Here is a 26,397-nt window from a genome sequence, read left to right on the forward strand (position 1 = left end):
GATTTTATGTTATCAAAATCCCCTTCCCCTTAAACTAAAGTCAAAAGTCCTTATCAATAAAATGCTGCATAAAGATAAAAATTCTTATAGTTATACCTTTGGGTACGTGTTTCTCACAAGAGCAAGAAGTGAAAGTATTTTATTAAATAACAAAACCTGCAGACAATGAAAAAAACAATGTACAACTGAGCGTAATAGCACATTTCAAACATACATACAGGTACTGTCTGGTCAAAAGGGCGTAAGTGTAGCTACATATGAAGGATGAAGTTTTGGAACATTTGCAGACTAATTTGTCATTTAACTTCAAAAAGATAAGTTAGGATATCTGTGTGGGGGTGATGTACAGTATATGGTTTTTCACACACACACACACACACACACACATATATATATATATATATATATATATATATATATATATATATATATATATATATATATGTGTGTGTGTGTGTGTATATATATATATATATGTATATATATATATATATATATATATATATATATATATATATATATATATACACTGTACACACACACATTCACACACACTCACAATGTCATAAAGAGATGTTATTTTAACAACCTAATGATTAGGGAACACAAATATTGCTGTTTCAAATCCCCGACCAGCAAGGCACCACTGAGGTACCCTGAGCAAGCCATCGCCCCCAAGCACTGCTCCCCGGGCACTGAATTAGCTGCCCCCTGCTATGTCACATATGGGTTAAATGCAGAGGACACTGTTGTTGTGCACTGTGTGCTCTGGTGTGTCGACTGTGACAATCACATTCACTTGTGGGAATCAACCATCCATTTTCCAAACCGCTTATCCTACTGGGTCACGGGGGGTCCGGAGCCTATCCCAGAAGCAACAGGCATGAGGCAGGGAACAACCCAGGATTGGGGGCCAGCCCATCGCTGGGCACACTCACACACCATTCACTCACACACACATGCACTCCTATGGGAGTTTAACAAGTCCAATTAGCCTCAGCATGTCTTTGGACTGTGGGGGGAAACCGGAGTACCCGGAGGAAACCCCACGACGACATGGGGAGAACATGCCAACTCCGCACACATGTGACCCAGGTGGAGACTTGAACCCGGGTCCCAGAGGTGTGAGGCAACAGTCCTAAACACTGCACAACCATGCCGCCCTTGTGGGAATCATTTTTATAAAAATCTGTGATTGAAAAACTAAAAATCTAAAGTGTTGTATTTTATTTGGTTACTTATCGTTGAAGATAGGGCTTGGATAGGGGTTAAGGTTGTCATTCTTGGGATTAGGGTTATTCCCATAGAAATGAATGGGGAGGGTCCACAATGATATAGATACCTAATCTGTGAGCATGCCTGGCGGCCTAGCTGTGTGTGTGCATGCATTTATGTACAACCACATGCTTATTTTCCTGGTATTAAAAAAAGTGAAGGTCTCCTTCAGCTTACTGTATGTAAGAAATCAGGTACAAGTTATCTCGAACATATTAGGAATCTCACAAAACTCATTTCCAGGTTCAAAAAAGAAGAAAGAACATTTATGATTCTGCTGGCCTACTTTAGACTTCTCAGTATTGCAGATCTGCATTCATCATTGTATCCGCCTTAACTTCTCCTTACACCTGGATCTTGATCTGCTTGAATTGCAGCAAAAAGGCATTCAAAGAAAACACAGAATGTAACCAATGCAGATACAGCATAACAAACATATTAGCAGGGTGGTAATTACATACACAGTCAAATAATAAATTTAAGGGCATTTGTATTTAGGATAAATCGATAACTGTGATTCTGTTCTGGATAAGCAGTACAGAGGATGGATGGATGATTGATCTGCTAGAAAGTACACGTTTGGGGTGAAACATCACTTTGTGGGTCAATTACACATTCCACAGGTAGGGCTCTTTGTGATTGTAAAACTGAATTTACATCTCTTTGCTAAAAATTACCTGTGCCAAATTAGGCTTTCCATTAATACAGTGATTAATACAGTGATACAGTTTGTTTTAATTGGCAGAACAACCTGTTAAAGATTTTTTTTTGTTTCCAGTTTAGTTCTTAATTTACTGGGTCACTGAACAGTCAGACAGATAGCAACTTTTCATCATAATAAAAGAAGCTAGCAATGCTTAATTATCTACAGCAGTGCCAGATGTTCAGATAACTAAATTATCACCAGAGAATGACACAAATTAAATAAACGAATTGAAAACTGGAATTTGGAATAAAAATATGTGATTTTGAGCAATTCTTTCCTTGGATGTGTCTACATTGATAATTAGCTGCTTTGAACAGAACAACCACATTTGTGTTTTTTATATTGCCATTATAGGAAGTCGATGATGTCCTTCATTTTTATCGGACATTGCTTACTAGTTTATTGTTTTTTAGGTTAGCGCAGTGCGGTTTAGCGGTTTCCAGTCCTTCAACAAAAAGACAAGAAAAAATACAAACCCAAAATACAAAGCAGATGGCATTTTATCAAAGAGCATAAATCTATTTAAGAACTGTACACTGCACTGTTTCAGTGTGACAAGTAAGCATAATCTACCTTAGATATTCACCCAAATTTTACGTTTAAACTCAATCAAGTGTTATGGCTAATTTCTTGTCTATCTTTATTGCAGCCATATAAAATATTTCTATGAAAATCTTTACAGTGCCTTGCTTAGAGAATAGTCCTTGTGTTTCCTGGAAATTGCACCTAAATGTCAAATAGCTTTTTTACGACGTAAACTGGGAGTCATGCAAACTTTCAGGAATCTGCTGAGTACTTTTCTGGTGATGATAAACTTGTTTTTACTTGTTTGGACTTTAAGGCTCCATCGGTACAGTGAAAGCTAGCTGGCCAAGTGTCCCTAGCCTTTTCTGAACAAGCTGCTATTGTCGTTTTTATTGAGTTTGTAACTTTTATCGGTTTTGTAGTAAACACAGTCAAGCCTAAAGACTCCATTTTCCTCTTGGGGCATTTTTGTTAAAATGTATCATGTAACAAATATAAAGTTCAAATAAAAGCTGCTGTTGGCTTTATTTGAGTGAAGCAAGGCTATGGATCCTTTTTGTCTCAAGACAGCAGAAACCACAACGCAGGTTCTGTTTAACGCGAAGCTGCCGAAAAGCACACAAACAAATGGTTGCCTTGTGCCTTTTTCCTTTTTTTCCCCCGGCAGCCACACCATGTGTTTGCCACAAACTGTAAATCTTTGTTTAATTTTTTCCCAAATGGGGGTGGCAGAGCCGCACTCTTGAATAAACTCAGCAGTGCACGAGGAGGACGGATAACTGACATTACATACCAGTCTGGATGTATGCTTGAGGTCACTGGAATTTTTGACTGGATCAAAAACCTAGCGAATGACTCAACAGCACAACAACGTTACGTTCGGAGCTCCAGGAACTGACCTTCTAATCTGCAGCAGAGATCTGCAGCCCACAATACGGACGTCAGAGAGAGAGGCTGTCACCATAGTTTTGAATGCTTCCCTCCCTACTCTCATGTCAGATTTAAGGACCATTATCATGGTCTGACGCATTTCTGCGGTGTGATTATCTCAGTATGCAATTCAATTCTGGACCTTGAAACAGTCCATTTTTTTTTCGAATCAGATGGCAATTCACTTACAGCTTTGTCAAGACAAAATTAGTCTATTTGTATGCTGTTCTGTGATCTTGAGAAACACCCAAAATTGACACGTTTTGATAGATTAATAGACGTTTTTCAATAATGGTATCAGTAAAACAATTTAATCAATTTATAGATGAACAGATGTCTTTCAGTAGTGGTAGCAGTAAAACCAGTTGTAATGTGCTCTGTAAATAAAAAAAATTATATATATATATTGATATATATTATGTATATATATATATATATATATATATATATATATATATATATATATATATATATATATATATATATATACACAGAAAAGCCATGACAGATTGTGTTTATTCTTACTCTAAACAGATTTGGTATAAATATTTAACAAAAAAGTTTGATCAAAGGCAGCATTATGCATTTTTGTGTACAGTATATTATTCCTTTGCTCTTGTAAATTCTCACAAACATACACCACTTAATATTATATGAACATAGTTCATATAATGGCATTATATTCCAAGAATCTTGCCCTATGACGTCACCAAAAAGCAGCACAGCTTTATCAATTTCTTCATAATTTTCTTAGACCCTGACTCACGTAAGAAACGCCATTCACTCGCCCTGTCCAGCACAATAAATAATGCAGGAAAAGCTTTTCTCTGTGCACAGAGATTCATTCTTTTGCTGAGGGTAGGCGGAAATTGAGGCGTTTGATCTGAATTGTAAAGAGTCTTGTTTGGCACAATGAAGGCCCCCATTGTATGTAAATAGTTTATATAAGGGCATATGACTTCTACAGTGCAGGGCAGCGGCTAGTGTCAGGGAATTCATTTGCAATTTTCAAAGGCATGGTGTTCTGCTCAACTAATCCTTTGAGTGGGAAATAAATAAATAAATCAGCTTAGGGTAATAACAGTAATTCACAGTGATTTCTGGACATGTTTGTACATCACCTCAACTAAAGGTAAATACATTTCCTTCACGTATATATATATAGATTTTTTTAACAGTCTGGTAGTTGGGCCATTTATTGTACTAAGATATCAGTGATCATGTTGGTTTATCAGCTGATGGTGCTTTAATTGGTTTATCTGCTGATCAAATTTCCTGTCTGAATAGGTTGAACTGTCCTCTATCGATGTGCCAAATTAAAAAAAAAGTTACCAATCGGTTCTATGGGTTGCCATAGACTCCCATGGCAGACTATAATAATAATAATAATAACAATAATAATAATAATAATAATGATAATAATAATAATAATAATAATAATAATAATAATAATAATAATAATAATAATTAGAATAGGTGCCTACACACCTACAGTGCTTGGCCCCTAGTAAAGTTTTTTTTTAAAAAAAAGGTTTTAATGATGACTTGTCGCAATAGATTCTGAGGTAGAAACAAAAAACATAGCAAATAACACTTTATATTTACACATTGCCACCTTGTTATTCCAGTGTTCCTCGTTAACTGTGGAAATTGCCAGCAGGACCTTTGGGAACATAATCACCATATGTTTCACTATTTTTCTTTTTGGATGCCAAATAACTGTTCATTGACCAGAAAATATCTTTACAGTGTCTTGTCTGATGCAAAAAAAATGCAGATAGAGATAATGAGATGAGGCAATATTGAAATAATGAAACAAACCGATTTGGAATTTCTGTTATCTGTCTAATGGGAACAGAATTACATGATCATGTTTATTTCAGAGTCCTCCAGGACACTAAGGTAGATCAGGGCTGAGGCGGACACACCAAGTGGGAGACCTTACAGATCCGATATTCTATATCAAAGACAAGACCTAACAGCTGTCTTTTGGCAAATGAAGAATACATGGTATGTACTGTACTAAACCCTGTGAAAGCCTCAACATTTCGGTAACCTGAAGGAGGCGTGTGACATGACGGTCACATGGCCCAGTTACACCTCTGCCATTGGCCCGAGTGCAGTTGGTCGGGTGACCCATGTGTGGCGTGTGACCATCAACTTTCTCTCATAAGCAGTGTGAGCAGAACCGGAGATTTCTTATTGAGTTCTCCTCCTGAATGCAGCTTTGTGTTCATGGTGTGCCGGGGGATCGATGAAGCCTGCAGAGCTGGCAGTTACTGACATTAATAACACCTGCTGCTTAGCCTGGTAATCTGACCAAGAAATACAGTGGCGTCCCTTTGAGAAGAAAAATGGAGCAGTTTTCATCAAAACGTTCTGGCGTTATGGGATTAATTAAGTTGATGGACTGAATACATAACCACGGAATACAGAGTACTACAGATTGTAAGTAACTTCTTTTTGCTTTAAATGTTTTGCAGTTTTGGGTAGCAAGTGGCATTCTTTCATACAATGTCATTGGGAAGTCATAACTGGTACTTTTTTTACATTAACCGTACCAAATTTCAGATTTTGTTGCTGTCATGTATCCTTTTATAACTTTATTTTTTTTCCATGAAATCGGTGTGCAAGCGGTATGTATAAGTCTGCAGGTATAAGTCTGCAGGTATATGTCTGCAGGTATATGTCTACAGGTATATGTCTGCAGGTATATGTCTGCAGGTATAAGTCTGCAGGTATAAGTACAAATAAAGCCCCAGATATTAATATGATGATAGAACTGAGGCTGTTGTTGAAGCATAGATAATTTTTTTGTCATCGTAACTGTTCTTCACTCTTTTTCAGACCCGGAACCAAAATGAATTGGGCATCCTTTTATGCCATTATAAGTGGCGTAAACAGACATTCGACTGGCATTGGTCGCATCTGGCTGTCCGTCCTCTCCATCTTCCGCATCCTGGTCCTTGTCGTGGCGGCAGAAAGTGTGTGGGGAGATGAAAAGTCAGGCTTCACCTGCAACACCCAACAGCCCGGCTGCAACAGCGTCTGCTACGACCAGTTTTTCCCCATCTCCCACATCCGACTTTGGGCCCTGCAGCTCATCCTGGTCTCCACCCCCGCCCTGCTGGTGGCCATGCATGTGGCACACCGTCGCCATGTCGACAAGAAGGTCCTCAAGATGTCGGGGCGTGGCAGCCCCAAGGACCTGGAACAGATCAAGAACCAGAAGTTCAAGCTCATCGGAGCCCTGTGGTGGACCTATGTGGTCAGCATCATTTTCCGCATAATCTTCGAGGTGGCCTTCATGTACATCTTCTACGTGATCTACCCAGGCTACAAGATGATACGACTGGTCAAATGCGACTCCTACCCCTGCCCCAACACGGTGGACTGCTTTGTATCCCGGCCTACAGAGAAGACCATTTTCACCATCTTCATGCTGACTGTGTCTGGGGTCTGCATCCTGCTCAACATCGCGGAGGTACTCTACTTGGTGGGCAGGGCTTGTGCAAGACACGTCCATGATTCTGATGGGACCTCGAAGGCACCTTGGATTACTCAAAAACTTTCCTCTCTCAAGCAAAATGAGATCAATCAGCTCATTGCAGACCATTCTTTCAGGTCCAAATTCAAGGATACCCGAAAGAACCCAGTGGAAAAAGGGGAGAGGTGTTCAGCTTTTTAGAAAGGCTGCTGTCTTAACAATGTTTAACAAGCTCTCTACATCAGTCATGGCTCAATATGCCAATAATCTCATTCATTCATCCATTGCATTGAAGGAATGCGGTAACCATATGAATATACAGTTTGAATATATTAAAATACTGAAAGATACATTTTCTGATTATAGCGATAAAAGATAAAAGACCATGAAAATGAATTAAATGTGCAACTGAAATTACAGTTGAATGGGGAAAGAAGAGTTTCCTGGTACAAATGGAACTGAAGCTGCTATTTCCTGAGTCGAGATTCTGTACAGGACCAGTCAGACCTTAACTCACTGGAGCAAGACTTACGTTTTCTTATAGAGGATTTCAAGAAGCAACCTTCTTATGGATGGGCGAAAATCGACAGTGTGGACCGTTGTTCCAACGGACTGTTTTAACTACGCATTGTTTGTGTCTGTACAATATTTTTCATTAATGAGATAATGAGATAACCGACCCTTGGAGAGATATCAGGAGCAGGACTGTGCTGGACCGATTTTCTCAGGTTTCCTCCAAGGCAGGAACGTAACGTCATAACGACCACATTATGAAATAATTTGCTTAGGTAATGAACTCCTGTTTTAAATAATGTACTTGTGAAAATATTGTGCATTCATTTATCAAATCGTGATTTTTATTTTGACATATGTGAGTCGCATTAAGGCGATGTACCGTATCGAGAAAAACCAAACCGTGTGAACCTGGTAAGATACTGTCACTATGAACTTGTTTCCTAAAAACGCGAAGTCCGGGTTTTTCTCGACTGCGGCTGCCGGAGACATTGTGCTAAGCAACTCCATCCGCTCGCCGTTGCGCTTCACTGTTCATGTCAGCTTTGCTAACCAGATGAACTCAGGACAATTATAGAACTGGAGGGCCATGACTGAGTCGTTACCGTATAAAACTTTTGCATGCTGATAAGATGCATAACACGTTTGTTGTTTTTCAAGTGGTTAACACGCGTATTTGATCAAACCAACTGAAGTTTCACTGTGTACCTTCTCATTTTTTTTCCATTGATATTTTTGCCTCTTTTTTCTTTATTTGCTTCAAATGCACACATACGGTTTAGTTTTAACATTTCAGTACGTGTTCAGGTGTATTGTATTTATGGTGGTTAAACTAGTAAATGAAGAATGTACTAATTATAAGCTGCAACCAAAGCTTATCACAAGACTGTAAATGGGCCTTAAAATCTGGAATATACTTTTACTGTACAGAACTAGATGCGTGAATAATACTATATTATCCAAACAATGTTGTAAAGGAGATATGTATATTTCATTGATAATATGTTACATAAGAGATACGTATCTAAATTAAATGGCATTTTGATTGTTAGATTGTCAGTACCAAAAATATACATTTGCTAAAGGCTGCTGATTAAAATTAATATCTTACATTCAATTATAAATGCAAAAAGAGTGCTGAATTTTTCTAAAAGTATTGTCTCTTACATATGACATATATATTGTGATTGTTTATTAATTAATAATATTAAATGTTATTGAACTACACCTTGGCTGTTGTCTGCTATCATACTCAATGGAACTATATTAACAATGACCCTGCAAAAAGACAAAAGCGGATTGTAACAGGTCCAGCGGCCTTTCATTTACTTAGCGCAGCTTTTTCTGCGGCCACTAGGGGGCCGACAAACTTCCTTCGTGTAATAGTGACACTGGATGTGTCAGCTGTTTGTTTTACTGCTCCCCTCCCAAATCCATGTCCATGTTTGTTCAGGTTACAAAACAATTTTTTAAAAGTAATTTTTTAATTGCCCTAAAAAATGTACTATGTGGTCTTAGAATTAGTTGACTATATGCCTCGATACTCTCTACTGTAACTCCTTTCACTTTACCCCCCAATCAGTGTAACCTGAAGCCAACAGCCCTAAAACTTTTAGTGTTTTAGTGTTGAAGTTTTCAGTGTGGCGTCAGTTTCATCTTACAGGAAGCTTAACAGCATATTGCACAAGCTAGTTAATTTACTGTAACTTAGCAGTGATTTCAGGTTGATCTGGCTACACAGAGCAGACTTATCATTGACTAAGCAGCATATTGTCATGACCCGGCTCGTCGGCTCCTCGTGTGTGCCACGCCCCCTGATTACCCGCGTGTGCGTCCCTGATTGTCTCCAGCCTTGTCTGATTACTTTGCTTAGTCTTGTCCTGTTTTAAGTCCTGGTCTTGCCTGTTACCCTTGTCCGTCATTGTGGATGTTTGCTAGTCCCTGTCCGATGTTCCCTAGTCCCCGTTACTCCAATAAAACCCCGTTATTCCCCGTACCTGGTTTCCCTTGCCTGTTTCCCGCACGATCGCCGTCTCCAGTATTTCCGGATCGTGACAGAATGACGGACCCAAAGAAGAAGCAGAGAGAAAGGAAGAGGCTCCCTCAAGAGCCGATCTCTCTCGGCGCCTGCTCGCTCTCCAGGCTTTGGCTTCCGGCGGAGGACGAGAGGGAGGTACCTGCCCTACCTCCAGCCCGGGGGCCGACCACACGCGTCCCCGATCCTGCGTGGAAGTACTGGCTCTCAAGTGAGGACGAGGACGAGGAGCCCTTCCACTACCCGGAGCCAGAAGCCTTTTTTCCACCGTCCGTTTTTACGGACATCGCGCCGCCTCCCGCAACCGCCAGGCGCCTGCGAGGGAGACGGAGGAGAACGGCGATCGCCCGTACGGAGGACCTCCCTCCGTCATTGCCGGCGGACCCCGCTCCCGTGCGGCCGCCATTGCCGGCGGACACCGCTCCCGTGCGGCCTCCATTGCCGGCGGACACCGCTCCCGTGCGGCCGCCATTGCCGGCGGACCCCGTTCCCGGGCGGCCGCCGCCGCCTGCGCAGCCATCTTCGCTGCCGCCGCCACCCATGATCCTCGCTGACAGGTACTTCACCCTCCAAGGACTGTATTGGAGGGTGATGGGAGAACCGGCCCCACAGGGCCCTCCGGAGGGGGAAAAGCTCGCAGTGCAACTAGGGCAGGATTTCGCCTCTTTCACTCCAGAATCCCCGTATTCAGATCTGGAGAGGATGGCTGAAGACCTCCGGAGGCTGATCAAGTTCCGGAGAGCTCCGGAAGCGCCCCCTCCGCCTGCAGCTCCAGGGCAGGCGCCCCCACTGCAGCAGCCTGCAGCTCCAGGGCAGGCGCCCCCACTGCCTCCAGTTCCTGACCGTGCTCCAGTTCCTGCAGAGGCACCCCCTCTGCAGCCGCCTGCTGCAGCTCCCGGGCAGGCGCCCCCACTGCAGCCACCTGCTGCAGCTCCAGGGCAGGTGCCCCCACTGCAGCCACCTGCAGCTCCAGGGCAGGCGCCCCCTCTGCAGCCGCCTGCTGCAGCTCCCGGGCCGGCGCCCCCACTGCAGCTACCTCCAGTTCCTGACCGTGCTCCAGTTCCTGCAGAGGCACCCCCTCTGCAGCCGCCTGCTGCAGCTCCCGGGCAGGCGCCCCCTCTGCAGCCACCTGCTGCAGCTCCCGGGCCGGCGCCCCCACTGCAGCCACCTCCAGTTCCTGACCGCGCTCCAGTTCCTGACCGTGCTCCAGTTCCTGCAGAGGCACCCCCTCTGCAGCCGCCTGCTGCAGCTCCCGGGCAGGCGCCCCCACTGCAGCCGCCTGCTGCAGCTCCCGGGCAGGCGCCCCCACTGCAGCCGCCTGCTGCAGCTCCAGGGCAGGTGCCCCCACTGCAGCCACCTGCAGCTCCAGGGCAGGCGCCCCCTCTGCAGCCGCCTGCTGCAGCTCCCGGGCCGGCGCCCCCACTGCAGCCACCTCCAGTTCCTGACCGCGCTCCAGTTCCTGACCGCGCTCCAGTTCCTGACCGCGCTCCAGTTCCTGACCGCGCTCCAGTTCCTGACCGCGCTCCAGTTCCCGGGCAGGCGCCCCCCCCGCGGCCTGACCGTGTTCCTGTCCCGGCGCCCCGGCGACCTGACCGTGTTCCTGTCCCGGCGCCCCGGCGGCCTGCAGCAGCTCCAGAGGCGCCCCCTCCGCCTGCAGCAGCTCCAGAGGCGCCCCCTCCGCCTGCAGCAGCTCCAGAGGCGCCCCCTCCGCCTGCAGCAGCTCCAGAGGCGCCCCCTCCGCCTGCAGCAGCTCCAGAGGCGCCCCCTCCGCCTGCAGCAGCTCCAGTCCCTGTCCTAGTCCCCGAGGTGGTCCTGGACAACTCCATCTTGGCTCCTCCCTCTTCGGAGGTGGAGGAGCTGGAATGGGACCCCTCGGGGACAGAACTCGTAACCCCTAGTCCCTCGCCCCGGCGAGATCGACCCCGAACTAGGGTCGGCTTGTCTGTGTCCCGCAGGGGAAGGGGACACAGACGCAGGGCTGGGGTCCCGCCCGCCCTGCCCCCTGGCTCGCCCTCCCTCGCCTGCGCTGGGGCTCGGTTGGCGCCTGCGGGTCCTGGCCCTCCGGGTCGGCTGTCGCCTGCAGGTCCCTCTCCGGTGCCTCGTCGCCCTGCCTCGCTCCCCTCTCTGGGTCCTGGTCGGTCGCCTGGGGGTTCCCCGACGGCGGCTCCTCGGTCGCCTGCGGGGCCCTTACCTCCGGCCCTTTCCCGGACGTCGCCGCCTGCTGCGGCTCCCCCCTCCTCCGGGCCTTCGCCCTGGCCCCTTCCTACTCCCTCGTCCCCTTCCCCGGTGCTCCCTCCTGCTCCCTCCCTGGCCCCTCCGCGGGTCCCTCGCCCTGTCTCCTCGGCCCCTCCGGGGTCCCCTCCGGCTCCGGCCTCCCGGCCGCCTGCGGCCCCTCCGGCTGCCTCCCGTCGCCCGCTGGGGCTCCCTCGGGCTCCCCTTGGTACCCCCTCCTTCTCGCCCTATGCCTCTGCCTTCGTACCTCATGTCTTTGCCCCGTCTGCTTTTGTTCCTCGCCCGTCTGTTCCGCCCTTTCCTGCTCCTCGTTTCCCGATGTTCCCTCCTTGCACTCCCGCTCCTAGTGTCCCGCCTGTCCCTCCTATCTCTCCCTTCCTGGTCTGTCTCTCCGCTTTCCCGGTCCTGTGTCGAGTCGTGTCTTACGTTCTGTCTCTCGCTATGTTTTGTGCCTCTGTCCTGTTTCCGGTCTCTCGTTAGTTTTGTTCTTTTCTCGGTCCCGGTTCCTGTGTCCCGTTCGTCGCCTCCTCCCTGGCGCGCCCGGTGAAGCGCGCCTTTGGGGGGGGGTTCTGTCATGACCCGGCTCGTCGGCTCCTCGTGTGTGCCACGCCCCCTGATTACCCGCGTGTGCGTCCCTGATTGTCTCCAGCCTTGTCTGATTACTTTGCTTAGTCTTGTCCTGTTTTAAGTCCTGGTCTTGCCTGTTACCCTTGTCCGTCATTGTGGATGTTTGCTAGTCCCTGTCCGATGTTCCCTAGTCCCCGTTACTCCAATAAAACCCCGTTATTCCCCGTACCTGGTTTCCCTTGCCTGTTTCCCGCACGATCGCCGTCTCCAGTATTTCCGGATCGTGACACATATGCTTTCAGGAAATATTTTTTTTTGTAGATGTGTTAGGCTGTGAAATTAGCCAGCCCCACAGCGATGGAGTGTTTCTTTTTCCTCAAAAGTGTTGCCTGTTTATCATCCTTCAGATCCACCAGTTGTTTCCTGTCAATTCTGCAACACTGACGACGGGGGAGCCGTGCAGATTCTCGTCCGTCTGTGTGCCCGTCATGAGCAGGACAGCTTGGCTGCCAGTTCACAGATGGTGGGCGGGATAAATGAACGTGGACAGGAGGGAGCGTCAAGTCTCTTTGGATTTAAGAGGAAGAAGGGAAGCTAAGTTTCATGAGTGGTGTTAGCGACGTTAAGGCTGCGTGAAATTGAAGACTAGGCTATTTGAATAATAATAATAATAATAATAATAATACATTTTATTTAAAAGCGCCTTTCAAGACACTCAAGGGCACTGTACACAACAAATGATAAAACAAACATAAATGGAGATAATTAACATAATCCTTAAAAAACAATCCAAAATAAGAAGACAGATTCAAAAAATGGTTATATGGAATAAGCAGTTTTAAACAAGTGAGTTTTGAGTCTAGATTTAAACAGAGGAAGAGAAGTAATGTTAGTAATGTCGGGAGGAAGCGAATTCCAGAGCCGGGGAGCAGAGCAGCAGAAAGCCCTGCTCCCCATAGTGGCAAGACGGTGGGAAGGGACAGAGAGAAGAAGAGAGGAAGAGGATCTGAGGCAGCGAGATGGAATGGCGACCTGAACCAAATCAGACAAATATGGAGGGGAGAGGTGGTGTATGGCCTTAAATGTATACAGGAGGATTTTGAAATTGATGCGATATTTAACTGGTAGCCAGTGAAGCTGCTGCAGAACAGGAGTGATGCGGTGAATAGAAGGGGTCCTGGTGATAATGCGAGCAGCAGAGTTCTGGACAAGTTGGAGCTTATTGATGGATTTTTGAGTAAGACCAAATAAGAGTGAATTACAGTAATCGATACGGGAAGTGACAAGACTATGGACAAGAATGGCGGTGGCGTGTGGGGTGAGAGAAGAACGGAGACGATTAATGTTGCGCAGATGAAAATATGCAGACCGAGTGATATTATTGATATGTGAATTAAAAGATAAAGTGCTATCTAGTATGACACCAAGGCTTTTCACATATGGGGACGGGGAAACCAAAGAGTCATCTATGGCAATGGGAAAACAATTAGTTTTGGATATTGTTGATTTGGAGCCTACTAGAAGAAACTCTGTTTTAGTACTATTAAGTTTAAGAAAGTTTGAAGAAAACCATGATTTAAGTTCAGCTAAACAGAGGCTAAGGGAAGGTGGAGGAAGAGTGGAATCAGGTTTAGTAGACAAATAAAGCTGGGTGTCGTCGGCATAGCAGTGAAAATGAATATTATATTTACGGAAGATATGACCAAGAGGAAGAAGGTAAATAATGAAGAGGAGGGGCCCCAGAACAGATCCCTGGGGGACACCAGTGGCAACAGGGGAAGGCTGAGAAGTGAAAGATTTAAGCTGGATAAACTGAGTGCGGTCAGACAAATATGATTTAAACCAATCTAATGGTGTATGGGAGAGACCAATGGAGATTAATCTACTAAGAAGAACAGAGTGAGAGATAGTGTCAAAGGCTGCGCTCAGATCAAGGAGAATAAGAATGGTAAGAAACCCAGAGTCAGCTGCCATAAGAAGGTCATTGGTTATTTTTATGAGTGCTGTTTCAGTGCTATGGAGAGGGCGAAAACCGGACTGAAACTGTTCATATAAATTGTTATTAGTTAAGTGAGAATGAATCTGGGTTGCAACTATTTTTTCAAGAATTTTTGAAAGGAATGGTAAATTTGAGATAGAGCGGAAATTATCAAAATGATTAGGATCAAGACCTGTTTTTTTCAATACTGGGGTGATAGCAGAAGTTTTGAAAGAAACAGGAACGGTTCCAGTGGTTAGTGAAGAATGAATGATTGCAAAAATAAGGGGAAGCAGAGAGGGTAGACAGGCTTTGACTAGAGGTGTAGGAATGGGGTCTAACTGACAGGTGGAGGATTTTGACTTACAGATAAGATCTGAAATATCAGAAACAGAGGGAAGCTGAAAAGCAGAAAAACAATGTAATGGCAACATAATTTCAGGAGAGGTACTACAAAAAACATCAGGAACCAAGTCTTGATGGATTTTGTGAATTTTGTTAATGAAAAATAACATTAGAGAGTCACAAAAGGAAGATGAATAGAGGTGAATAGGTAGAGAATCTGGTGGCTTGAAAGTAGAGTTAAGCAGTGAAAACAGTGATTTAGTAGAATCTTCATTTGAACAATGTTAGTAAAATAAGTAGATTTGGTTTGATTAATGCATTCCTTATAATATGAAATATGATTATTATACATTTCTTTATGGATTGTGAGACCAGTTCTTTTATACAGACGTTCAAGCTGTCGACCCTTTGCTTTCATAAGCCTGAGTTCAGCTGTATACCAGGGTGCTGACTGAGAAAATAATACAGATTTGATTTTTATAGGAGCAACAGAATTTAAAATACTATTAAGACTACTGTTATAATGAGAAACCAGATCATCTAAAGTGAGCAAGTTATTGAAATGCAAAATACTTGAAAAAGCAACAGAAAGGGTGTCAGAATTAATTTGTTTGATGTTACGGTAAGAAATGGTGCGAGGATTCTTTAATACAGAAAGGGTCATTTTAACATTAAAAGAGAGTAACAGATGATCAGTGATTGGCAGTTCGTCAGCCTTACAGTTGAAAGGAGTTAATCCAGAGCAGCAAACTAAGTCCAAAGTATGGCCCTTAGTATGAGTGGGAAAGTTTATATATTGATTGAAACCAAAACTGTCGAGGCAGGATGAAAAGTTTATGGTGAGAGGATGATTACTGTTGTCCATATGTATGTTGAAATCACCCAGGAGTATTATATTAGGAGAAATAGTAGCCAAGTGGGTCAACAGATCGGCAAAGTCACTTATGAAATCAGAATTTGGCTTTGGAGGACGGTAGATAGCAACTACAACAGTTGGAACAGGTCCCGAGAGTTGACAAACAACGGATTCAAAAGAACTAAAGATAGGTACCGACAACGACCGAACTTTCCAATTCTCACGATAGATTACCGCAAGACCTCCACCACGGCCGGTGTTCTGTCGATTTATGCTACTTTGTCGAAAAATGCTACCGTAGCACAAATCGATAGCAGAGTCTATCGATTTACGCTACCGCATCGAAAAATGCTACTTTATGGTTTCCTTTTTAAATGGTGTATTTCCCATAACAGTACATGTTTCATAGTAATATAGCATTTGTATTATCATCCTTTAAATTAAAAAGAAAAATATGTAGGGCAAGGTTTCATGCTATTTATCAAATTTATGAGAAAATTTGTTTCCCTTATCACATGATGCTCCCAGTGCAAAATCTCATAATATTACATCAATACTCAGTCTTTGTGCACAGTTTGAATATGGGGAGCATGGTTTGATACTCTATTATATTAGCTTTAATTAAAATATCAAGGGTAGCATACTTCGATACACTAAGGTGCCCTATCGAAAAATGCTCCCAGTGCAGAATATCATGATTTCACATCAATACTCAGTCTTTGTGCACAGTTTGAATATGGGGAGCATGGTTTGATACTCTATTATATTAGCTTTAATTAAAATATCAAGAGTAGCATAATTCGATACACTAAGGTGCCCTATCGAAAAATGCTCCCAGTGCAGAATCTCATAATATTACATCAATACTCAGTCTTTGTGCACAGTTTGAATATGGGGAGCATGGTTTGATACTCTATTATATTAGCTTTAATTAAAATATCAAGGGTAGCATACTTCGATACACTAAGGTGCCCTATCGAAAAATGCTCCCAGTGCAGAATATCATGATTTCACATCAATACTCAGTCTTTGTGCACAGTTTGAATATGGGGAGCATAATTTGATACTCTATTATATTAGCTTTAATTAAAATATCAAGAGTAGCATAATTCGATACACTAAGGTGCCCTATCGAAAAATGTTCCCAGTGCAGAATATCATGATTTCACGTCAATATTCAGTCTTTGTGCACAGTTTGAATATGGGGAGCATGGTGTGATACTCTATAGTCTATACTTACACTGAACAAAAATATAAGTCTAAGGCACAGCCTGATCATGGACTGCATAACATACTGAGATCAATTATATTAAATAAATATGAATAGAGAATAAATATTAAGGGATTTATTGTCAAAAATATCAATAATTCATTATGTAATGTTAAAAGACTAGAACCTGTCTCACACAATTCTAAAAAAACCTCAAAAACAGACTTGCCGTTTTATGTTATCATTTGTTTTCTCATCCAGGCCATTGGGTTGGGGATGATATGCAGCAGTGACACTTCTTTCAATGCCCAAAATTTTACAAAGGCTGTTGTTAAGCTAAAAAAAAAAATGTTGTTAGAACAAATACAATCAAAGCAGAAAGAAATAATTCCTGGGTTATATTTACTACAATACTAATTTGAAACACACATACATCATTCACAAATTCTCTTCCCTGGTCTGAGAGAATTCTTTTAGGACAACCATGTCTATATATAATAGAACAAATATGGCGTCCCACTTCAGCTGCTGTTTTTGTTTTTAATGGGAAAGCTTCAACCCATTTTGAAAAGTAGTCTGTCGCTGTTAGGATATACTGGAACCCATCCTCAGTTTGTGGTAGAGGTCCTGTCAGATCAATGCCAATGAGCTCCCATACAGCAGAAACCTATCAAGATAAAACAAATACATTTATTTTTAGATTTATGTCTTAAATATAAATGAAAATTGATGTTTTAAGTAATAGCTGTTCTATAATATCAATAAAGCATAATATACATTTACCTTAATACACTCTAATGGCTGTGTAGCAGTCAAAGGTTTTCCAACCTTCTGGCACATGTCACATTCCAAGACCTTTAAGAAATCAAGTCTTAATATATTGATACAGCATCCACAATTATATAAGACAAAACAAATGAAAACTCATACCCAGCGGTCAATATCAATGGTCATGCCAAGCCAATAAAATCTAGAGGACATTGCATTGCGCGTTTTCAGGATGCCTGAATGCCCCCCCATTGGAGAAGAGTGAAATTCTTTGAAGAGCTTTCTTGCATCTTCTTTCGTCTTAATGACTTTTCTTCTGCCATAGAAGAGCTCTCCTTCTGCAATTAACATTAATTCAGAAACTAACATCATTATTGAGCTATTTCACCAAGACACCAGCTACATTTGAATCTATTGCAGATACTCACCCTTCAATGTGAATTTGGAAGCATACCTCCTAAGGTTTAGTTTCTGGGATTTATTGTATCCACATGGGTATGTACCCAGAGACAGAAAGTTAAATAGTTCTGCCCACCTTTCCTCCATAGCTAAGAGATGAGAAATAAAAGTTACACACACAAATAACGAATTTTATTATTACTATATATACACATACATACACACACACACACTTGAAAAATTTAACACAATAGTACCAAGATAGTATTCATTTTCTAACTGTGCATTGAGTATTAGGTGGCTACCATTTCGTCATTATTTCATATTTACACTAAAAGGTAAATTGCTTTATTATTCGTACGGTAAACCTTTTCACCAGGGTAATGGCGCAGAAATTAGTTAGGAGTTCATTCGCACTTATTGTTACTAACGTTTGTGTAAAGTTAATAAATGCTGACCGAAATTATTGAAAAACTACTCTGTGGACATTCAATGTTATTAGAAGAGCTGTTCGTTTTTATTAGCATTATCATACATTTAATCAAAAGGTAGCTGATCGCATATGTCATCACGTGCGTAAGCATTTACGTATGAACCACACTGTGCACTGAATAGCGCTGCACACATATGATAACCACAAGATATTCAAGTTTACAAAAAAAGATGTAAACGTAGGTGTTTAAATTTGGGAGCCTAAACCAGTTTCGGTCTGCGGATCCGTGGGCTGTCAGGGAATTGTTGGTTGGATCGCAATAAAGCTTTTCCACTATAATTTTCTTCACTAAGTTTTTATTTCACTCAACCTTAAGGCTCATTCACAACAGTTTAGCAGAAATTCAAATGTTTCGGTCAAATTAAGCAAAAAAAACGGTTTAAACTCACCTTTTTAAACCGAAGTCTCAGCACCAAGGTAGCACGGATTCATGGGCGTGGAAACAGAGTGCAAACTTGTGGGACTGCGCATGCGCAGATCCGCTAAGTAGCACAATTCAATGGGTAGCATGTTTCGACAGAACACCGGACTCCCGAGGTTGACAGGTGTAAACAAACCCCGGGGGAGTGGAGTCGTTGAGCTGGGAGAAATCTTTGGGCTGCTGCCACGTTTCAGTCAAACAGAAAAAATCAAACTTACGGTCGGTGAGGAGGTCTTGAACGAGATGTCCCTTGCTCGTAAGCGAGCGGATGTTAAGCAGACCGAAGTTGACACAGGTGCTATCAGATTTGGCGAAAGTGTTAGCCGACCTGGCCAGGCTGGCTAATACACTGTGGTTAACAGCCCGGTCAGAGTTCAGTGGAGAACAACGAGAAGTGGACCAGAAAGATTGTATTGGCTTGTCGTTGTCATAATGAAAGTTCCGGCGAGAGCCCCGATGAATATACTTTCGGCGAGGGAAAATTGCGATGTCCGTGTAAGGATGAAGCACAGCCGGCGGTAGAGCAGCCAGGTGAAAGCGAAGTCGGAGGAGCGCATCAGCTGTATACTGGTAAAGGCCAAAACCAGGTCGATGGACCAACGACATGAGAGTCCAGGCAAACACGAACAGTACACAGGTCCTACCAGACAACATCACAGGGGAAGACGCCGGAATGGCTGTTGTGTTATGTTATAAAGAGCATATATAGAAGAATATATACTCATATTTACTAAAACAGATGTTTATAATATTATAATATTACAGTTAGAAGATACATTAAGGTTCCTCTCATCAGTCTGCTTGGATTGACTGTGGTTTCAAGAAGAACCTTATTAGTAAGGCTGATGTTGACCAGGTGGGTTCTGCTCTCCTGCATTATGCTTTCCGTCTGTTATTTTTCTGTACCTTTCTTGTTCTGGAGTTAAAATGTGTTTGCAGCAAGTGGCTGAATGTAGTTTTCTGAATGTAATAACTGAAACATCAAAATCATACATAAGGAATACGTACAATGCTTAGTGACTTTCGTGTCTTCAAAACTTTTTGTCCACAAACTTGACCATTTTTTTGTTGTGTTTCTTAATAATATAGAAATAACCTTTAATGAATTATATAAAGTGTGTATATACTTGTCTAGAACATATATACAGTAGTGTGTGTACAATGTGTATGTGTGTGCGTACTGTATATGTACTGTATATATATACAGACATACATACATGGAATACTGTGCAAAAGTCTTAGGCAGTCAAAGGAAATGTTTATTTCTATTTGCTATTCTGTCTCTTTATCTGAGGAGTAAGGGATTATATACTCAAAAAACACAATTTAAACATTAGAACGTATGAAAATTATGAGTAACACGAGAAAAACTAACAAGAATTTCCTCCGATCGCCAAAAATTTACCAGTATCTTGTTGGGTGGCTAGATGAATGCCGCTTCAGTTCCCAAACCTCTCCTCAGGGGCACCTGAGACATTCCATGAATTCGTTAAATTTCACATCCAGCTCAATTAACTAATTAATCGAAATAGTTAAAAAAAAGTCAATGAGTTATGGGTTAGTCATATGAAGTGGGGTAGTGGTCAGGCCAAAAAACACACGGGTGTATTGGATGGTTGCTGTAAATCCTGGGGTGACTTAGGAGAGGTTTGGAAATGGCTCAGCTGACACACTTCGACATCATAGCTTTACACCGACATGAAGATCATTTGAACATCATTTTCATAAACTGCCTAAATCTATTGTACGGTATTGTATACATAAAATATAACACTGCATTTGCTGCTATTCAGTTTACGTTACATCAGTTTACCACTATAAACCTGACCATTCAATGAAGCACCTACCTGTTGCTTAAGTCACAATGAAACGTTCATCCCTTTAAATATGTCCATATGATTATTGCGATTATAGTGAATGTTTTCTGCTATCTGTTGTTGCATGCAAAAGCTTTTTGTTCTGGTTGATCTTTACAAGGCAGCTTTACAGGTGACTCTGACCAGTGACATAAGAGAGTTTGATACTGGGAGGCCACAACTTATATTAAAGGCAAAGGTGTATTTATGGGGGGTGGTAATGAAGCCAAATGAAATATTGGAGCGTAAACATTCCCCCCAGGTTCCTTCGCTCCTCATTCAGGCACAGGGCACAGGCTACCAGTGAGACATCCGCACAGAACACACACCTAGCTGACATCGCAGATAAGGTTCTACTGACAGTGTTCGTCTGTGTGACCCTTTTGGCTAGAGCAGAGAGCTGCAGTAACCGTGCGCTTTCTGCTATGTGGCTGCCACTCACATACCCTGTCAAAAACAGGATATACAAAAACAAACACAGTTTACTCTACCTGATACATCTGACAGCAATGATCGGCCTAACCAGCCACTTTAAATATGCGAGATGTTGTTGGTGTGCTTGAATTATGAATTGTGGGTTACAGCATAAAAATATATCACAAAACAGTAATTAAATCTCCAAACCCAATAGTACATTATATGTGGTATATATGAAAAGGTGAAGGGTTGAAACCTAGACAAAAGGCAGAAATATCTTGGGACTCAGGGGAAATAGGTCTTCCTTTGAAGTGCTGTGATGTTCAGAAAGACAATGTTGAGTTTCCACCAAAGACATTCATATCCTGCTCTGGTCTTTAAAGTGCCAGTTAGACATAACGAGTAAAATAACAGACCACTTCCTCTGTTGTGCTTCTTTGCTGGGCACGATGAATCATAAGCTCATCATACACTGCGCCTGGATTAGCAGCTCAAAATAATAAAGTTATTTGGAGTATGTTGAGACTAAACACGCCTAAAATAACTGATGAAAGGATACCCATCTTGGTTTTTAACTGATTAGTCTACCGGGGAACGATTTCATCTGGTAAAACTTCCTGAAAATAGTAAGCAGGAAGATAAATAAAGCATGATGGGGAACATCAGGGGCTGACTTGCATGTCTTCCCCCGGCTCACGGGCATCTATTTTAGAAAATAAAAAGTTTTCCCGCCTTATGTCCCTTGGTATCGACTGAAGATACACACAAAACTGTAATATTGTAAAAGCAGAAGGTCAAAAATTGAATGAGGGGATTAAACTTGTTTCCTTTGGAAACTCAACGGCTGTAGAAGGCTAACACACAGGCACACATGTAGTGTAGTACAGAGGAAAGCTTATGAACAGAACTGGGTAAAACATTTAGCAGTCATGTCTCATGTCTCAGGTGACTGCGAGAAAAACCAAACTTGTCTCCGCACCACCTGAAACGATCAAAAACATGGCAGCACTGAGAAGACCAGCTGAAGAATCTGGTCCCTTGAGGTTGTCCCCTTGTTTCTGATGGTTGTTCAAATTGTGAATGTTGAAATTAATGCTTGAGGGCTGGAAACTCTGAAGTGATCGATATTTGGCAATTCGACGATGTGAAGAAAGGGAAGAAGATTATAAATAATTTATGAAGGTCTCATCTTTAACGCACTATACTGTAGATACCTTCATAACACCGTACAACTCACCCTTAATTCTTATACTGACCATTATATACATTATAGACGAGAACTTCATTGGAGCTTAAGAAGTATTATAATCAGCACAATGATGCCTTATGACCATCCATCCATCCATCCATCCATCCATTTTCCAAACCGCTTATCCTACTGGGTTGCGGGGGGTCCGGAGCCTATCCCAGAAGCAACGGGCACGAGGCAGGGAACAACCCAGGATGGGGGGGCCAGCTCATTGCAGAGAACACTCATACACCATTTACTCACACATGCACACCTACGGGCAATTTAGCAAGCCCAATTAGCCTCAGCATGTTTTTGGACTGTGGGGGGAAACCGGAGTACCCGGAGGAAACCTCACGATGACATGGGGAGAACATGCAAACTCCACACACATGTAACCCAGGCGGAGACTTGAACCTGGGTCCCAGAGGTGTGAGGCAACAGCGCTAACCACTGCACCACCATGCAACCCCGCCTTATGACCATCAATAGAAAATACTGTAATGATTTATTAAATCTTATACGCACAATCAGTGGGCTAAGCCTCTGTGCCTGCGCTCGGAGGGTCGCCAGTTCGAACCCAGCTTCAGCCCATCTGCGGGTCCTTGAGCAAGGCCCTTAACCCCCAGCTCCCTGGATGCCACAACAGATGGCTGCCCTTCGCGTACAGCTTACTCTACAAAGAGCAAGTTGGGGGAGGCATAAAGAGAATTTCCCCACGGAGATCAATAAAGTATCAATTATTATTATAATACGTTATCTATAGTACAGTACATTATAGATGACAGCTTCAAATATAGTGTCACGTGGTTAAATGTAAAAAACATAATGCAACAGTACAGTGTCAAACCCCATATCATGCATAAATTATGCTTTAATGCTTATTTTAACTAAATAATAAGAATATTTGTTATTTGTGAAAAATATAGCCTTGTTATTGTTAGTTAAGATCTCTGCCTTGTGTTTCTGTGCAGTGCTTGGTCTGTGGACAGGCATTGATGGGAGACTGGAACCTGCTTGGAAGGCTATTGGAGAGCGCCCAGGCACACTCCACCGTGGTGGGCAAGGTCTGGCTCACCGTGCTCTTCATCTTTCGCATCCTGATCCTGGGAACCGCGGCTGAGAGGGTGTGGGGAGATGAGCAGTCAGGCTTCAGCTGCGACACCAAACAGCCTGGCTGCCAAAATGTCTGCTACGATTACACCTTCCCCATCTCTCACGTCCGCTTCTGGGTGCTCCAGATCATCTTCGTTTCCACGCCGACACTCATCTACTTGGGCCACATCCTGCATCTGATGCGCGTGGAGGAGAAGAAAAGGCGAAAGCAGGAGCAGAGGTTTCATGAGGGTGACAAGCAGCCTTTACTGCTGGAGGAAAAGACAAAGGTGGTTGTCGTCCGCAATGAACTTGGCGAGATCCGCCTGCAAGGGAGTATCTTGCGCACATACGTTTTCAACATTATCTTCAAGACCATCTTCGAGGTTGGATTCATTGTGGGCCAATATCTCCTCTATGACTTCAAACTCAAGCCTGTCTACGTTTGCAAAGAGGCCCCATGCCCCCAGCCAGTAAACTGCTACATCTCACGGCCCACCGAGAAGACCATCTTCATCCAATTCATGCTGGTGGTGGCCTGCATCTCACTGCTGCTGAACCTCATGGAGATATTTCACTTGTGCGTCACCAAGTGCGGGCACAGACAGAAGCACAGAACAGCTCAGCCTGAAGTCAACCCTGTATCTAAATCCCAAGAAAAAATTGACGTACCATTTCTGCCCAGTTATAACGAATACCCTGAGTATCAGTCTGTGCAGCAATTACGTAAATGCACTACTAGCTGTTCCCCTCTGCCCGAGGCAGGATCCATTTCTCATTCGTATAGCAGCAAAATAGCAAACCAGCAAAACAGGGACAATTTAGCAATGGAGTGGGATCACAATCATGAGGCAAATAACTTAATAAGTAATTCAAGGTCAGCGTCAGATTTCACAATAGAGAATCAGCGAACATCCTGCCAATCCAACAAGCAAAGCAACAATAAGACCAAACAAGACCTGAAGATCTGATGTTTTGTCATGTGTAGTTATCTGAAAGCTACAACCAGTTTCTTTGAGCATAACAGACAAGTCAGTTAATGCTGGAGACTGTGCTGATATTTTTAGAGGAAACTGCCATTTTCAAAACACAGGGAAGATTGTTTCTCAAACCCTTCATAAATAATGTGTTGTTGTCCATCTTCAAAGCTCCATCGTTAATTAACGTGCTTCCCAACCCACACGTTAATCAAAACATGCTGCATAAGTCTTGTCCTGCTCTACTCCTAGTGTTGGATACCATTCAACCTAATGTCATTAATACTAATTGTAATAAACTGGTATTTAACAGACCTAAAACATTAAAACATATTTCTCTCAAATATTTTAGGTGTTTTATATGCCATGCTGATGCAGAAGAAGCAGACACATCTATCCTGCATGTGTGTGTGTGTGTGTGTGTGTGTGTGTGTGGGGGGGGGGGGGGGTCCAGGTATACCTTACCTTGTGGGGACCAAATGCCCCCACAACGTGACGAATACCTGTATTTTTACCTTATGGGGAAACTCTGTTTTAAAAAAATCTGTGACTGCAATGAAAAAACTAATAATGTGAAAACTCTTGTATTTTGCTTGGTTATTTATGGCTGTAGTTAGGGCTGGGTAGGGATTAAGGTTGTCATAGTTAGCATTAGCATTTTTCCCATAGAAATGAATGAGCGGTCCCCAAAAAGATATTAATACACAATTGTGTGTGTGTCTGTGTGTGTGTGGGTTTGCATAGATGACATTTGAAGACCAAATTGTCCCCAAAGTGTAGTAAAACCTGAAATTTCCCTACTTTTTGGGAACATCTTTTGAGGTCCCCATTTGGATAACCTCAGATTTATAAAAATCTGTGAACGCAATCAAAAAAGTAAAAATTCCAAAAGTCTTGTATATTCGCTGCTTACTTATGGTTAAGGTTAGGGATGGGTAGAGATTAAGGGAGTCATGATTGGGATTAGGGATTTTCCCATAGAAATGAATGGACGGTCCCCATTTAGATAGGAAGACCAACTTGTGCGTATATATATGTGTGTGTGTGTGTGTGTGTGTGTGTGTGTGTGTGTGTGTGTGTGTGTGTGTGTGTGACAAAATGAACCACTTTGCTGCTTGGTCGCCAGCCTCCTGCCCTTTCTGCATTGTGGTCTATTGTCTGTTAATGAATCATGGCCAAATACATTAGAGAAACCATTTCCCTTTAACAAGAGATCTACCAAAGCTTCAAGAAAGAATAACATTTACTGTATTTATGAAGAAAGGTCAATTTACCCATATATTTAAATGTTTATTACTTTGTACATTGTTTTGTACTTCGAGAGAGTTTGAGGCCCTAAACACACTGGTCATTTATACCGTGTTGAGGAACACAGATGCATCCTGTGGGAAAGACGTTGGTTGTGATGAGCAAGGAAAGGTTTCCTTATGACAGGAAACTTGTGTCACAGTGGACCAACTGACCGTGTGCAGTACACATCTTTCAATAAAAATATCCCAGGTTAGGGCAGATCAGACTATCCATCCATCCATTTTCAAAACCACTTATCCTACTGGGTCGCGGGGGGTCCGGAGCCTATTCCGGAACCATGGGCACGAGGCAGGGAACAATCCAGGATGGGGGGCCAGCCCATCACAGGGCACACTCACACCATTCACTCACACATGCACACCTATGGGCAATTTAGCAAGTCCAATTAGCCTCAGCATGTTTTTGGACTGTGGGGGGAAACCGGAGTACCCAGAGGAAACCCCACGATGACATGGGGAGAACATGCAAACTCCACACACATGTAACCCAGGCGGAGACTCGAACCTGGGTCGGACCAGACTAAAACCAAGGATTTATGGGAAAATGGTACTTAGAATCTGGAAAGAGATATTCAACTCAACATAAATTGCAGCAACTGAATGATTCTGCTCATATTGCCAGTCACAACTGTTAGCCAACAGCTCATATATCATATCATATCATATCATATCATCATCTCAACATTTTTTTTCATGCAGATTTACATTAATTTCTCGTCGAGATCTTGTATTGATGACAGGTGAGTTGAACCACTCCGTAAAATCTTCTTCAGC

The 26,397-nt window shown here is 43.0% G+C and overlaps 2 protein-coding genes and 1 long non-coding RNA gene across 4 annotated transcripts; 2 read left to right on the forward strand and 1 right to left on the reverse strand.

The window, feature by feature from the left end:
* Window positions 1–4,419: 4,419 nt before the first annotated feature.
* On the forward strand, window positions 4,420–8,604 carry LOC125750960 (gap junction beta-1 protein-like). The gene is made up of 4 exons (XM_049029347.1): window positions 4,420–4,568; window positions 5,320–5,446; window positions 5,662–5,884; window positions 6,284–8,604. Exon 4 carries the CDS (start codon window positions 6,297–6,299, stop codon window positions 7,122–7,124), a length of 828 nt encoding a protein of 275 aa, XP_048885304.1. The 5' UTR covers window positions 4,420–4,568; window positions 5,320–5,446; window positions 5,662–5,884; window positions 6,284–6,296; the 3' UTR covers window positions 7,125–8,604.
* Window positions 8,605–16,887: 8,283 nt separating this feature from the next.
* On the reverse strand, window positions 16,888–18,835 carry LOC125750964 (uncharacterized). 2 transcript variants are annotated; one of them, XR_007400465.1, is made up of 6 exons: window positions 18,709–18,835; window positions 17,856–17,975; window positions 17,590–17,765; window positions 17,443–17,514; window positions 17,093–17,326; window positions 16,888–16,995 (listed from the first exon to the last, which is right to left on the reverse strand). It is a non-coding gene; the product is annotated as an uncharacterized LOC125750964 (long non-coding RNA). The 2 variants fall into 2 exon arrangements; XR_007400464.1 differs by lacking the exon at window positions 16,888–16,995 and having other exon boundaries at window positions 17,020–17,326; window positions 18,709–18,831.
* Window positions 18,836–18,870: 35 nt separating this feature from the next.
* On the forward strand, window positions 18,871–24,659 carry LOC125750957 (gap junction Cx32.2 protein-like). The gene is made up of 2 exons (XM_049029343.1): window positions 18,871–19,596; window positions 23,216–24,659. The coding sequence occupies exon 2, from the start codon at window positions 23,240–23,242 to the stop codon at window positions 24,305–24,307; it is 1,068 nt and encodes a 355-aa protein (XP_048885300.1). The 5' UTR covers window positions 18,871–19,596; window positions 23,216–23,239; the 3' UTR covers window positions 24,308–24,659.
* Window positions 24,660–26,397: the final 1,738 nt, after the last annotated feature.

This window comes from Brienomyrus brachyistius, chromosome 10 (genome assembly GCF_023856365.1).
Source record: "Brienomyrus brachyistius isolate T26 chromosome 10, BBRACH_0.4, whole genome shotgun sequence".
In the NCBI taxonomy this organism is placed as follows: Eukaryota; Metazoa; Chordata; class Actinopteri; order Osteoglossiformes; family Mormyridae; genus Brienomyrus; species Brienomyrus brachyistius.

What these genes read in the sequence shown, in the direction of transcription:
- LOC125750960 (XM_049029347.1), top strand. Translation starts at nt 6,297, where the DNA reads ATGAATTGGGCATCCTTTTATGCCATTATAAGTGGCGTAAACAGACAT.
- LOC125750957 (XM_049029343.1), top strand. Translation starts at nt 23,240, where the DNA reads ATGGGAGACTGGAACCTGCTTGGAAGGCTATTGGAGAGCGCCCAGGCA.